The 14798-nt window shown below is 40.9% G+C and overlaps 1 protein-coding gene across 6 annotated transcripts; it reads right to left on the bottom strand.

Annotated features, from left to right (window-relative positions):
* Positions 1 to 6120: 6120 nt before the first annotated feature.
* LOC111959466 (uncharacterized) lies at positions 6121 to 14648 on the bottom strand. Of its 6 annotated transcripts, none has more exons than XM_023981050.2 (8): positions 14330 to 14648; positions 11193 to 11311; positions 8401 to 8438; positions 8197 to 8273; positions 7991 to 8057; positions 7653 to 7850; positions 7377 to 7448; positions 6121 to 7055 (listed from the first exon to the last, which is right to left on the bottom strand). In XM_023981050.2, exons 1-8 carry the CDS (start codon positions 14576 to 14578, stop codon positions 6952 to 6954), a joined length of 924 nt encoding a protein of 307 aa, XP_023836818.1. In that variant the 5' UTR covers positions 14579 to 14648; the 3' UTR covers positions 6121 to 6951. The 6 variants fall into 6 exon arrangements, with proteins under 6 accessions (XP_023836818.1, XP_023836819.1, XP_023836822.1 ...); XM_023981051.2 differs by lacking the exon at positions 14330 to 14648 and adding an exon at positions 13647 to 14279; XM_023981054.2 differs by lacking the exon at positions 14330 to 14648 and adding an exon at positions 13658 to 14274.
* Positions 14649 to 14798: the final 150 nt, after the last annotated feature.

Below are 14798 nucleotides of genomic sequence, written 5' to 3'. Positions count from 1 at the left end.
TAGCTGAAAAATGCCACTATGTATGTGTATACATTTTCCGCCAAGACCAGAACTGCCAAAGGGGGGGAGATGCAATCTACTGCAGAGACAGCCTGCAGAGTTCTGTCATGCTATCCAGGTCTGTGCCCAAACATTTCGAGCTTCTACTTTTAAAAATCCACCTTTCCAGAGAAAGTCTCTCACTGTTGCCGCTTGTTATAGACCACCCTCAGCCCCCAGCTGCGCCCTGGAACCATATGTGAATTAATGCCCCCATTTATCTTCAGAGTTTGTACTGTTAGGTGACCTAAACTGGGATATGCTTAACACCCAGGCCATCCTACAATCTAAGATAGATTGCCCTCAATCTCACCCAAATTATCATGGAACCTACCAGGTACCACCCCAAATCCGTAAACACGGGCACATCCTGACCAACCTGTCCTCTAAATACACCTCTGCCGTCTTCAACCAGGATCTCAGCGATCACTGCCTCATTGCTGCGTCAGTAATGGGTCCGCGGTCAAACGACCATCCCTGTCATCACAGTCAAACGCTCCCTAAACACTTCAGCGAGCAGGCCTTTCTAATCGACCTGGCCCGGGTAATTTCAATAAGAATTTTTTCTACGGCTGGCCTTGCTTTCCACCTGGCTACCCCTACCCCGGTCAACAGCTCTGCACCCCCCCACAGCAACTTGCCTAAGCCTCCCCCATTTTCTCCTTCACCAATTCTAGATAGCTGATGTTCTGAAAGAGCTGCAAAATCTGGACCCCTTACAAATCAGCTGGGCTAGCAATCTGGACCCTCTTTCTAAAAATTATACCCCGCAATTGTTACACCCCCTATTACTAGCCTGTTCAACCTCCTTTCGTATCGTCTGAAATCCCCGAAGATTGGAAAGCTGCCGCGGTCATCCCCCTCTTCAAAGGGGGAGACACTCTAACCCAAAATGTTACAGACCTATATCTATCCTACCCTGCCTTTCTAAGGTTCTTCGAAAGCCAAGTTAACAAACAGATCACCGACCATTTCGAATCCCACCATACCTTCTCCGCTATGCAATCTGGGTTTCAGAGCTGGTCATGGGTGCACCTCAGCCACGCTCAAGGTCCTAAACGATATCATAATCGCCATCGACAAAAAGACAATACTGTGCAGCCATATCCATCGACCTGGCAAGGCTTTCGACTCTGTCAATCACTGCATTCTTATCGGCAGACTCAACAGCCTTGGATTCTCAAATGACTACCTCGCCTGGTTCACCAACTAATTCTCAGACAGAGTTCAGTATGTCAAATGGGAGTGCCTGTTGTCCGGACCTCTGCCAGTCTCTATGGGGGTGACACAGGGTTCAATTCTCGGGCCGACTCTTTTCTCTGTATATGTCAATAATGTCGCTCTTGCGGCTGGTGATTCTCTGATCCACCTCTTCGCAGACGACACCATTCTGTATACTTCTGGCCCTTCTTTGGACAATGTGTTAACTCCAGACAAGCTTCAATGCCATACAACTCTCCTTCCGTGACCTCCAACTGCTCTTAAATGCAAGTAAAACTAAAATGCATGCTCTTCAACCGATCGCTGGCCGCATCTGCCACCCGCCCTAGCATCACTACTCTGGAGGTTCTGAACTTAGAATATGTGGACAACTACAAATACCTAGGTGTCTGGTTCGACTGTAAACTCTCCTTCCAGACTCATATTAAGCATCTCCAATCAAAATTAAATCTAGAATCGGCTTTCTATTTCACAACAAAGCATCCTTCACTCATGCTGCCAAAACATACCCTCGTAAAACTGACTATCCTACCGATCCTTGACATCGGCGATGTCATTTACAAATAGGCCTCCAAACACTCTACTCAGCAAATTGGATGCAGTCTATCACAGTGCCATTCGTTTTGTCACCAAAGCCCCATATACTACCCACCACTGCGACCTGTATGCTCTCGTTGGCTGGCCCTCGCTTCATATTCATCGCAACCCACTGGCTCCAGGTCATCTATAAGTCCTTGCTAGGTAAAGCCCCGCCTTATCTCAGCTCACTGGTCACCATAGCAGCACCCACCCGTAGCACGCGCTCCAGCAGGTATATTTCACTGGTCACCCCCAAAGCCAATTCTTCCTTTGGCTGCCTTTCCTTCCAGTTCTCTGCTGCCAATGACTGGAATGAATTGCAAAAATCACTGAAGCTGGAGACTCCTATCACCCTCACTATCTTTAAGCATCGGCTATCAGAGCAGGTTACAGATCATTGCACCTGTACGTAGCCCATCTGTAAATAGCCCATCCATCTACCTCATCCCCATATTGTTATTTATTTTTTTGCTCCTTTGCACCACAGTATCTCTACTTGCACATTCATCTTCTGCACATCTCACTCCAGTGTTATTTGTAAATTGGTAATTATTTCGCCACTACGGCCAATTGCCTTACCTCCTTAATCTTACTTCATTTGCACACACTGTATATAGACTTTTGTAATGTGTTATTGACTGTACGTTTGTCTATTCCATGTTTAACTCTATGTTGTTGTTTGTGTCACACTGCTTTGCTTTATCTTGGCCAGGTTGCAGTTGTAAATGAGAACTTGTTCTCAACTGGCTTACCTGGTTGAATAAAGGTGAAATATATATATTATTAAATACTGTATGTGGGAATGTCTTATGTCCGTCCTACATGTAGTGTTGGACATTGAATATTCCTCAACTGCATATATCATAAATTGCTATTGCAAATAGAAGTATTTATGTTCAACAACTGACATTTTCAGATATTATTTTGACACACACACTTTGCTGCTTACAATTCAGTCTCTGTTGTCATAGATTTGGTGGTTACTGTCATCGTGATCTTTATGATATGACTTTCTTTAAGCACGTACTGATGAAACCGTCACTTAATATTTTTTTCTTAAAGTCTACAAACGCTCTACATTTAATCACTCTGTGATGGGTTGGATCCTATATGCTACTTTTATTATTGTCCTGTAAATGGTTCAGTGCCTATAATTTAGGCTGTGTGTAGAATGGGGCATAAAGGAAATTACCTCTACTAATAAATTACTACTAGATTATAGTGATAAGGAAACTAATCATAATACCATTATTTTTACATAAAAAAGAGAATACTTCAAAATGAGAAGATCCTACCATGGAAAAGACTGGGCAGACATAAAGTGTAAAGGAGGGTAAATAACTCACACCATGCAGCAGGACACCTTCAGCTGTGGGGTCTTTATAATGCAGGTTTGATAGTTATATTTTTCAATAATGAATGGTTAGCTGTTATGTGACAATTAGGTCAAAAACTCTATTTTATTTGTTGGTGTAGATGGCCAAGGAAGTTGCACAGAACTTCCCCAACATCCCTCCCAAATTGATATGGAACTTCTAAAACACATGGAGCAACTGCAAAAGAAATGGCTGAGGACATACTAAAAATGTCTGGTATGTAATGACATTTAATTCAAAGTAAATGTAAATTCTTTATTTTTATGTAGTGTGTCGGCGCGGCCATATGTTCAGTTCATGCCTATGATTTCAGCGTTCAACAAAGCCAACAAACTGCTTCATGGGTGCCACTGATAAAGAACCTGGATGTGGCCCAAAAACTGACTGGGTTAGAACTTTATTTAACATGTTTATAATCTTTGACAACAGTGACGGCATGTAAGACCAATTTATGATATAACACAATGGATGGCGAATTCATCATTCGTCATACTGCATTGATATTTGATATTATTTATAACGTATTACGCTTTGTTTTTGTTTTAGATTGTTGAATGTTTTGCATGCCAACAGTGGTTCCATGTGCTGTGCCTAGGAATGAAGACAAAAGAGTTCAACAGAGTAAAGAACACAAACTGGAAGTGCTGTCTTTGTTGTTGAAAATGTATGCTATACCCCATCCACACTGAAGAGGCTCTGAAATGTACATCAACCAGGGATAAAGAGAAAGTTAACACTGTGAAATGTTTTGTACTTATTTGAAGTTAAGTGTCTGTTGACATGTTGGAAAATATTAAATGTCTACAATTTCTGTTTAATTTGTCAATATTACATTTTTATTAATTGATTTACTGGCCACTGTTACTGTGGTTACATGTTCAGTATACAGTATGTATTGACCAGCAAACCCACTGCAGCCTACCTCACTAGCTCACTCTCCATCCCTGCTTTGGAAAATTAATAACATGACTCTCGTACTTTGCCCTTTTCCTTTATGGTTGATATTTTACGACGAAAGGAGATTTTATCTGTCTCTCTCCTATTGTGTACCACTGTTAAATACTGTGGAAAAATAAAAAAAACAGGGAAAATAAGTACTTAGAACTACCAATTATTGAAGATAAATATTAAAGAAAAGGGTAAACACAACACTGGACTGAACCCCCTAATTGTCAAACTAATATTAATGTACAACAATATAGAAGATACATGACTAGAGGTTATGCAATATGGGTGTATATCCGCTGCACGCTTCATAGGTGTGTAATTGACATGACCAAGGAGCTATTGAAATTCTACATTTTGAAAAATTGTTTTAAAATCATGTGAGATGAAAATGACAAACTAATGGGTGTGCAATGTTTAGGGCCACTGGGTGGACATTCTGAAACTTGTTTGAAGTCACCAGGTCACATGACCAAGGAGCTATTGAAACTCTACATTGTGAAAAATTATTTTTAAATCATGTGAGATGAAAATTGACAAACTAATGGGTGTGCAATGTTTAGGGCCACTGGGTGGACATTCTGAACCTTGTTTGAAGTCACCAGGTCACATGACCAAGAAGCTATTGAAATTCTAAATTTTGAAAAATTCATGTAAAACCATGTGAGCTGAAAATTGACAAACTAAAGGGTGTGCAATATAGAAGGGTAGTCAGTGGACATTCTGAACATTAAAATCATGTGAGATGAAAATGGACAAACTAAAGCGTGTGCAATGTTTTGGGCCACTGAGTGGATTCTGAACCTTGTTTGAAGTCACTAGGTCACATGACCAAGGAGGAGCTATTGAAATTTTACATTTTGAAAAATGCATGTAAAACCATGTGAGATGAAAATGGACAAACTAAAGGGTGTGCAATGTGTGTCTATGCCATCGGGTTAGCTACAACCAGTTTTGAAAGTGTTAGGAGTAATGGTTAAAGAGCTATTGAAATTTGAGAAATTTGATTTGTGACTATGTGGACGGTCSCTAACTGCTGTTGGTGGACGTAAGGAAAACTACAGGCGAATATCCAACCCGAAACTGTCTTTACCCTGGTCAGGAACCGTTGGTCAGCCTGCAATAGTGATTTTGGATTTGTAAAAAATAAAAGTAGAGGCCAATAAATCATCTGAACCGATTATGCTAATCTGTTATGTTAACTATCCAAGCATTGTAGTACACCCATAAATTAAGAGGCAGACAATTAAATCCAGCTGGAATGCGCCCGCTGGCCAGCAATGTCAGTCAAGCTAGCCAGCTGAACACGAGTTGCCGGAGCTCGTTCAGAGGTAACTTAACTTTTAAAACTACGTTTTAWTTGTTTTTATTCATTTATGAGCTGCAAATGCAATGCTCATTTATTTCTTAATTGCCATTTTGCGTCCTCTGGTGGTCAACGGAGGTCCGGTTGTCGGCCATGCTGGAAATGTGATCTCACGTTAGTGTCATTGTCAATAGAGTAAATCTACACCACGATATGAAATGTTGATTTGATGATKGTTCTCGATTATATCGACTGATTGCTATTGTATGGGGTGCTCTGACAAGTCTGGGTGTGGTGCTAGTTTCAGTACACTTAGGTGCAAGCGGGCGTTGTGCCAACCAAAGTAATATCTCGAAAACGCTGCTACTACAACCACAATATTTGCTACTAGGCTAATTGCTGTCAAACTAATGTACCATTTCAATTCAGTCAATTCTGGAAGTGAACTGATATTCCTATTTAAAAATCCATAAACAAAGAATTATGGCATTTAGGATTTCAGTTTAAATGTCCCCATCTCATACCTTCCCAGGTTTACTGCCTACATCTCCCATTCCACTGTCACCCATAAGCAGAGCAGTTACTTTATATTACTGTAATAGAAAAAGTTTGTTTACAGGACATTTCAGATCTGAAATAATGTKATCACATGACTCATTTACAAAAGAAGTTTAATGCGTTCAACTTTCCTCAAGTATGCTATATTACAGTTTATTCCAAATTAATTTGTCTTACAGTAAATGTAGTACCCATCCATCGATAAATGTAGATACTGGTTCACACATATGTAACGGATGTGAAATGGCTAGCTAGTTAGCGGGTACGCGCTAGTAGCGTTTCAATCAGTTACGTCACTTGCTCTGAAACCTAGAAGTAGTGTTGCACCTTGCTCTGCAAGGGCCGTGGCCTTTGTGGAGCATTGAGTAACGATGCTTCGTGTGCGACCGTTGTTGATGTGTGCAGAGGGTCCCTGGTTCGCGCCCGGGTCGGGGCGAGGGGACGCACTAAAGTTATACTGTTACACATACTGTATAAGGACATATTTAACCTGTGAAGGGTTAGTAAGCACAAAGTACATACAGCACAGATGGACACAAAAGATCACCTACTAACATCACTACAACGCCAATAACCTTGGAACCCAGAACCAATGTATGTCACAAGATTATATCGCCTATTACTCACTTCAAGTATAATATATCACCCATCTCAGTAGCCAGGGTACAACAAACTGTTTTCAAATATCAGAGTTAAAATGTTTGAACACAAAGGTAGAAAAATATGGCAAATATAAAATGTTTCAAATATTTACATTCTACTAAAACTGGGGTGAGGTTTTTCCTGTRCACATGATGGGAAAAACTCTGTCCACATGATCGGACCAGGAAAACTTCAGGTCCTATACATTCCTAGTCTGGTCAGGGAAAACTCCAGGCCCTAATTATAAKGTCTTATAAAACCGCTTTTATCTTCAGCAGTGATCCGTCATGATGGGGTGAAGCTCATGACACAGGCATCTCTCATGGCAGACCTGGCAGTCCTCACCGCTTCAGTCTCTCTCTGCAGATCCTTCAGTCTCTTCTCCATTTCTGAACAAAGGAATAGAAACGGCATTAGGGTGAAATTAATTATCTGGGCACTGTGTCTGCCTACTGGTCAGTGCTGAGGTCATAATGCATGCGGGTGTTACCGATCAGAGCACGACGGGTCTCCTGCATTCCACATAASTGTGTTAGCCCACTGAGCTTAAGCATTAGCTCAGGGAGCTAACGTAGGTCTTCTCGTGTCAGGCAAGGTTACTCGTGCTTCCGAACCAGAATTCCTATATGAGGAACTAACTTATGGGGACTTTAWTCCACGCACCACAAAGAGAGTATTCTGCACTTTATGTGGATGTTTTAATACTTTACCTTGGTCTCTCTTTGCAAAGATCTCTGGCAGCATCCCAGAGGCCTCCAGCACTTTCAGGGTGAGGTTGAAATCTGTGGACACAGGATATTTTGTTAATATTTATACTGGTAAAAATGTTTTTTTTATTAAAAAAAAATAAAAAAAATATTACAAGCTCAGTTTCACAATGGACAACAGTACAGTTCTTCATAATTGCATGCTCCGGTTTAGTTAGCCAACACTACAGTTCCCATCCAATGTATTTAATAGTAGTCTACTGTATTATTCTGTCTTACCTTCTTCGCTGGCCTGCTGGGATGAAATCCTCTCAGTGATAGTGTTGAGGCGGGAGGAAAACTCAGAGAAGATTAACTGTATGCAGCCTGCCTGGTGGCACTTCCTGAAGAACTGTGCAGCTGGACTCATACTGGACCCAAAACCAGACGAGCCAGGAGGCCCAGGATCCCCAGGTGACCCAGAACCACAGCTGGAGTCTGGGGAAAGAATTGAGTTGACTCCTGATAAGTGCACATTGGATATGTAGACAGGTTTACCTATCCCAGTCCAAACACACCTCCTAATATGATGGTCCTTTATTCTCCTTCTGTTATAATAGACATGCACACAAACGTACTGTTTTGGTCAGYGAGAAGGGGGTCCAGTTGTTCCACTTTGATGATGGACAGATGGCTCTTGGAGCACTGCACAGAGAAAAGAAGGGGTTTTGAGTAGAAGAAAAGAGCAAAGGTACTGTAGCTAACTACACGAGTGAAAGAGGTAGGAGACAGCAAATAACAACCTGCTCATTCGATCACTAATTTGCGTTAAGTGCCAACTCACCTCCCCATTCTCATTCTCATTCTTAAATGTTGGTCCCTCCAGTCCATACTGAAACTCAAACTGCTCTGCAGTCCCGTCTACAGCATAAAAGCAGGAATATTGTGAGTGACATAAGAACAGGGTTCGTCCTATGAGACCATCTGAAAGTTGACATTAGTGACTATACAGGACATCTTGGATTGAAACTGATACAACAAAAACAACCTTCTGTCATGGCTACCTCTGKAGTATTGGGATCTTGCCTGGGGGAAGTTAAAACACAGAAATACAATGTTAACAAACCATTAGAACACTGAAGAACAGTCTTGCAACGGCTTGGCCATTTTTTACTTTAAAAAGCTAACTTTTATATGAAAGAAATATGACCTATAGTCTGTCATAAGACACGGTTTGGTTCTGGGCTCTGAGATTGTCTAATACAGTGGGCTAGGGCTGGGCGATATGGCCAAAATCTCATATCCCGATATAGGTCATTTCATATCCCGATAACAATACATATCACGATATAGCACATTCTGTAAATGCAATTAATAGTTSATATAAAATGACCACATGTAAAGGCCTATTTCTTATTACATTTTGAATTATACTCAACAAATAAAAATGGTAGTTACTCATATTTATTATTTCTCTGTTTATTTAGAACCTTTGTGCAAATTTTCAATCAAGTATGTAATAAATTATTAATGAATAAAATCTAAAAATGGTTAAACTATAGTTGCAAACAAAATAATAGGCCTAAAATGTGCAGTTATAGGCCTAATGTACAGCTGAAGTCAGAAGTTTACATACACCTTAGCCAAATTAATTTAAAACTCAGTTTTTCACAATTCCTGACATTTAATCCTAGTAAAACTTCCCTGTCTTAGGTCAGTTTCGATCACCACTTTATTTTAAGAATGTGAAATGTCAGAATAATAGTAGAGAGTGATTTATTTCCGCTTTTATTTCTTTCATCACATTCCCAGTGGGTCAGAAGTTTACATACACTCAATTAGTATTTGGTAGCATTGCCTTTAAATTGTTTAACTTGGGTCAAACGTTTCAGGTAGCCTTCCACAAGCTTCCCACAATAAGTTGGGTAAATTTTGGCCCATGCTGACAGAGCTGGTGTAACTGAGTCAGGTTTGTAGGCCTCCTTGCACGCAACCAAATTTTCTATAGGTTTGAGGTCAGGGCTTTGCGATGGCCACTCCAATACCTTGACTTTGTTGTCCTTAAGCCATTTTGCCACAACTTTGGAAGTATGCTTGGGGTCATTGTCCATTTGGAAGACCCATTTTAGACCAAGCTTCAACTTTCTGACTGATGTCTTGAGATGTTGCTTCAATATATCCACATAATTTTCCCTGTCTCTTATACACATCTAGATGTGTATAAGAGACAGGACAAAAGTTATATTTTTGTTTCATCAGACTAGAGGAATTTCTCCAAAAAATACAATATTTGTCCCCATGTGCAGTTGCAAAACGGAGTCTGGCTTTTTTATGGCGGTTTTGGAGCAGTGGCTTCTTCCTTGCTGAGCGGCCTTTCAGGTTATGCCGAAATAGGACTCGTTTTACTGTGGATATAGATACTTTTGTACCTGTTTCCTCCAGCATCTTCACAAGGTCCTTTGTTGTTCTGGGATTGATTTGCACTTTTCGCACCAAAGTACGTTCATCTCTAGGAGACAGAACGCGTCTCCTTCCTGAGCGGTATGACGGCTGCATGATCTCATGGTGTTTATAAATGTGTGCTATTGTTTGTACAGATGAACGTGGTACCGTCAGGCATTTGGAAATTGCTCCCAAGGATGAACCAGACTTGTGGAGGTCTACAATTGTTTTTCTGAGGTCTTCACTGATTTCTTTAGATTTTCCCATGATGTCAAGCAAAGAGGCACTGAGTTTGAAGGTAGGCRTTGAAATACATCCACAGGTACAGCTCCAATTCACTCAAATTATGTTAATTAGCCTATCAGAAGCTTCTAAAGCCATGACATAATTTTCTGGAATTTTCCAAGCTGTTTGAAGGCACAGTCAACTTAGAGTATGTAAACTTCTGACCCAGTGGAATTGTGATACAGTGAATTATAAGTGAAAGAATCTGTCTGTAAATAATTGTTGGAAAAATTACGTGTGTCATGCACAAAGCAGATGTCCTAACCGACTTGCCAAAACTATAGCTTGTTAACAAGAATTGTGGAGTGGTTGAAAAACGAGTATTAATGACACCAACCTAAGTGTATGTAAACTTCCGACTTCAACAGTAATATAAATAAATAAATACAATTGGGGGGGGGGGGCTTGCCTGTTTTGCATGTTATTTTGGCATTAATACGTGTCACATATCAATTTGCATTTGGTACCTTGGMTCGAGTGTTAGCACCAACTCACGAAACCCCCGTTTCTCGACCGTGTAAATTGGGGCCATGTCTTTGCAGACGTAAGTTGTAACGGCAGCTGTTATCTCCTTCCATCTTTGTGATTRTTTGCCATATGGCGTGCCGCAGGCAAAAGCCTCTTGCAACGTTTGAGTCGGAGGTTTGTTTTGAGCACTCGACTGTACTTTTTTGGGTCTCATCCGTAGACTCTCTCCGTACTGTTTCACATGATTCTTGCCTAGGTGGTAAGAGGTTAGTGGTGTTTGAGCCTGTTGTCGGGACCGGCCTGCGGCATATTTTGCAGAGGATGGTTTTCTGGTCCGTGTCAGACTTTTCTCCMGCATGTTTGTTTGTGTTGCAAATTTCCTTCCACACAGCATCACCCAATTGAAAAAAAAATATTGCCGTAAAGAGTGTGATTTGCGACAACGAAATAAACGATAGAGCATAATATAAAACGATAGATGTTTTTCTATCGTAACACAATATATATCGTCATATTGCCCAGCCCTACAGTGGGCCTATATAAAAGTGTTACCAATGTTATCTTACATTTACATTTAAGTCATTTAGCAGACGCTCTTATCCAGAGCGACTTACAAATTGATCTTCCAATATACATGATACCCACTTTGACATCCCAGTCTTGGGGAGATGCTCATCCTCCTCCTCATCTTCCTCTTCTTCGTATGTGCTCTTAGACATGGTCTTCTCTGCCTTTATTGCAGCTTCTCTTTTTAACTTTAATGTCTGAAGAAAAACAATTCATACCACAAAACCATTAAAAAAATACATGATATGTCACATTTCAATAAGATTTTCAATTTCCATTAACCTTGTGAATTTATGCAGGACATAATATTTCCTCCACCAGATGTATACCAAAACAAGTGGTGGAGCTGACATTTTGTTTTTTTAAATTTAATCTTTACATTTGATATGTTGTCCCTGTAGTAGTCCATTTGTTGGGTAGTTTTATAGACTGTCATTAACAGTATTAATATTCGATGGACAAAATAACATGTAGTGGATAATAATAACAGCTCTCTACTTTACCCTGGTGGTCGTTTCTGATTTACCATCTAGAGCTGGCACTGTGATGGCTGGGTACTTGTATTTGATGTGGTTTAACATGCTGTCAGTGCTGCCGTTGTTGTATTTGAGTACAGCTTTGCATAGCCGACATGTACATGTATCAACGCCCTTTCTGGTGAAATACTTCCAAACCGTGCTACTTTTAGCGCGTCTGTTCCTATTTATGCTCTCTCTACAGTCAAAGCCTTTTCCTTCAGATCTATGCTGGACTAGKCAAATGAGCAAAATACAAGTTTGATAATACTGCTAATAAAAACGTTTTATTTCATCGCACGGTTTCATCAAAGGCGTGTTGGCCTGTTACGTTTCGCAACGAAAACCATTTACTTCAAAAGGAAAACACTTTGAAAGGAAAAACTATTTAAGGTAGGTCACTTCACGTTTCCTTACGTTTGCTTCCTGGAGTTAACGCTGAACGGGTTTCGTTGCGAAACGTTTTGCAATGGTCTGCGACTAATGAATGCACCCCAGAACATCAAACGATAAAGCAACACAACCGGCGCTTATTAGACTGGCTTCTATTGAAGCCAAGTGTCTATTTCCTTAATGTACACATTTTGATCAATATATTTTTTTAAAGACTACCACACTGTTGTGACCAGTATAAACATGAATCCGTCTCAGATCAGGGGTSTAATCATTAGTCCAGCAGTTGCTAAACGGAACCTTTGTTGGAACTAAAACGAGAGTTTCTATTGGACAYATTCCGGCAGGTCCCGCCCAGTTTCGTTCCGTTTGCTTCTGTTTAAGCAACGARTTGCAACAGAATTGGCGTAATGAATACGCCCCAGACTTGCACAGACTAGCCTCCAGCTACTCGCTAACCTTTTTCCTACCCCCACCTTGCAGTCTCGCCCTCTTCTGATCCACCTCAGACAAACGTTGAAGTTCGACTTTTTGACTTCGCCATTCTCTCACTCGTTTTGGATCAATTCCAAAATGCCTGGCAGTTTCCTCGCCCGAATTTTGCTCTGTGAATTTAATCACTGCTAGCTTGAATTTGATGTCGTATTTTCTTCTTGGTGGCGCCATGGCAAGCAACATGACAGATTTTTTTTTTTAAAGTATATCACATCACATGACATGGTAACCTCGTAAACAATTCATTTAGATGGGGCGTTTATTTGAAACAGGCGTTTATTTGCTGAAATGTGTGCCGATGCCTGGCTATTAAAAAGGGACAGGCGGCTATTTGAGACTCGGCATTTAAATCAAAATGTACATAACTGCTAACCAAAACAGCATTTTCCGGTTAGCATAATYAACGGAAATCCACGAATCCGTTTAGCTAAATGTGCGCATTCAATCGGTTGATTCGTCATGAATATATGTAGCCTAACTCGGTTCTTTATTGATTGTCACTCAAATGTAGCAACGTCATGAAGTTTGTATTTTGTTCTCACTCGTTTTAATACCTGTCTCTGACGCTTCAACATCTATAGCTCCATTGCTTTTGTCTGTGGAGGCTCGAATTATTTGTTTAAATAGAGCCGTTTCGGAGGTCAAGTTTACCTGATGCCGAGACTAAATGCCTTTTCATACCACTGGTGCAACGTCCTTTACATCTGATATTCCGGTCGCAGTGTTTACATTTAGCCTGAGAAGCTTCTATTCTGTCGAAGCTGTGCCACACAGCTGAACCAACGTTGGTGTTGGTGTTGTTGGTGTTGACATTTTGTGAATGAATGGAACCAATGGACAACCAAACCAGAGAATCTTACAACTGACCAGACCAGCAGAGTAGCCTGGTTCCTCGCCAAAYAGCTGTCAGCGATCCTCTGCTCTGACAAAATATAGACAATTTACTGTATTAACTGCATTTGGGGTTAAAACAAATGTGAGGCACACGTTGAAATGGCAACCTCGTGAAAAATGCATATGGTACAAACTGAGCTAGCCGAGAAACTTGCCGAGGGGGGACCCGTCCAGATATCACACTTTTACACGAATTTGCTTTGGTAGTCGGCTAAGAGTTAAATAAAACACTTACAGGAGTCTTACCTCTAACGGCAGCCATCAACTCTCGCTGTGTTTTGATATGTCTTAACGACAGATGATGGATCCTTTCTAAATGGTTTAACATGGATGTTGTGCTCCCACTCGTCCGCTTCAGAACAGCCGCACACAGCTTACATGTCACACTTTCGGACGAAATTTCATTGAAATATTTCCAGGTGTGACTTTTTTTACGGTCTCTGCTTCTACTTTCCATATCTCACAACTACAGCCTCTCACTCTGTAATTAGCTAATGGAATGATATTTTGCGCTACTTCGCCTGAACGTACTGTATCTAGCTAGCAGTCTGGGATCTAGACTATTTACCTGCGCATGCGTGATGATTAAAGACGAAAGTCTTTACCACTCCACATAGCAGAGTTTACAAATGCACAATGTGACTATAAAATAAACCATTTCKCTCCACAATAGCCCACATATTTTAATTCTCACATGCACATAAACACTATGTCTGCCACACGCCAGAGTACATTTTTGCATAATTCTCCACAAACGGATCTATCAGGACCCGACTGCAAACCGCCATTAGYACAGAGTGCTACCCCAACCCAAATCGCATCCTGACCCGAGTGAACTATCCTTGTCCTTCATAGGGTACTGGGCTCCTTGTTCTACACTACAGTCGGCGACTGGGCAGTCATCAATATCCGTCTTACCGTGCATCTCCCAATGTGTTTTTTCAAGCTGGAAGTGCCCGTTCTTTGACTGTCATAGGCTAACACCCGCTTGCACTTTTTGCAAGCTGCGAATCCATCCACAAGTTGTTTGTCAGCGTTAACGAMTACTCCAAAATGATTCCATACATTTGATTTGACATTTGCCCGGTTTTTCACGATTCTGAGCTCCCTACTTTGAATTTTTTGGGTCAAATTCTGATTTTCCGTGGTATGCTTTTTGCTTTCCATATTTTTAAATCTATTTTATAGATTGTGCGGTATAGAGGTTGTTGCTTTGGGTAGGCCTAGTCGATGTCACTGTCTGTGCACAACCAGTGCTAGCTAGTTGGGTATAGGCAGACTGAAATTTAGCCAGCAGATCCAACCGCTTCCTTCGGCTACAGCTGCGGATCTTGACTAGGGTCAGACAMACTTTGTGTAGGTAAAGACAGGGTTACCCAAACTAGTC

Source organism: Salvelinus sp. IW2-2015, linkage group LG36 (assembly GCF_002910315.2).
Source record: "Salvelinus sp. IW2-2015 linkage group LG36, ASM291031v2, whole genome shotgun sequence".
Classification (NCBI taxonomy): Eukaryota; Metazoa; Chordata; class Actinopteri; order Salmoniformes; family Salmonidae; genus Salvelinus; species Salvelinus sp. IW2-2015.
Note: the sequence above shows the minus strand (reverse complement) of the source record. Positions and strands in the feature narration are given on the sequence as shown.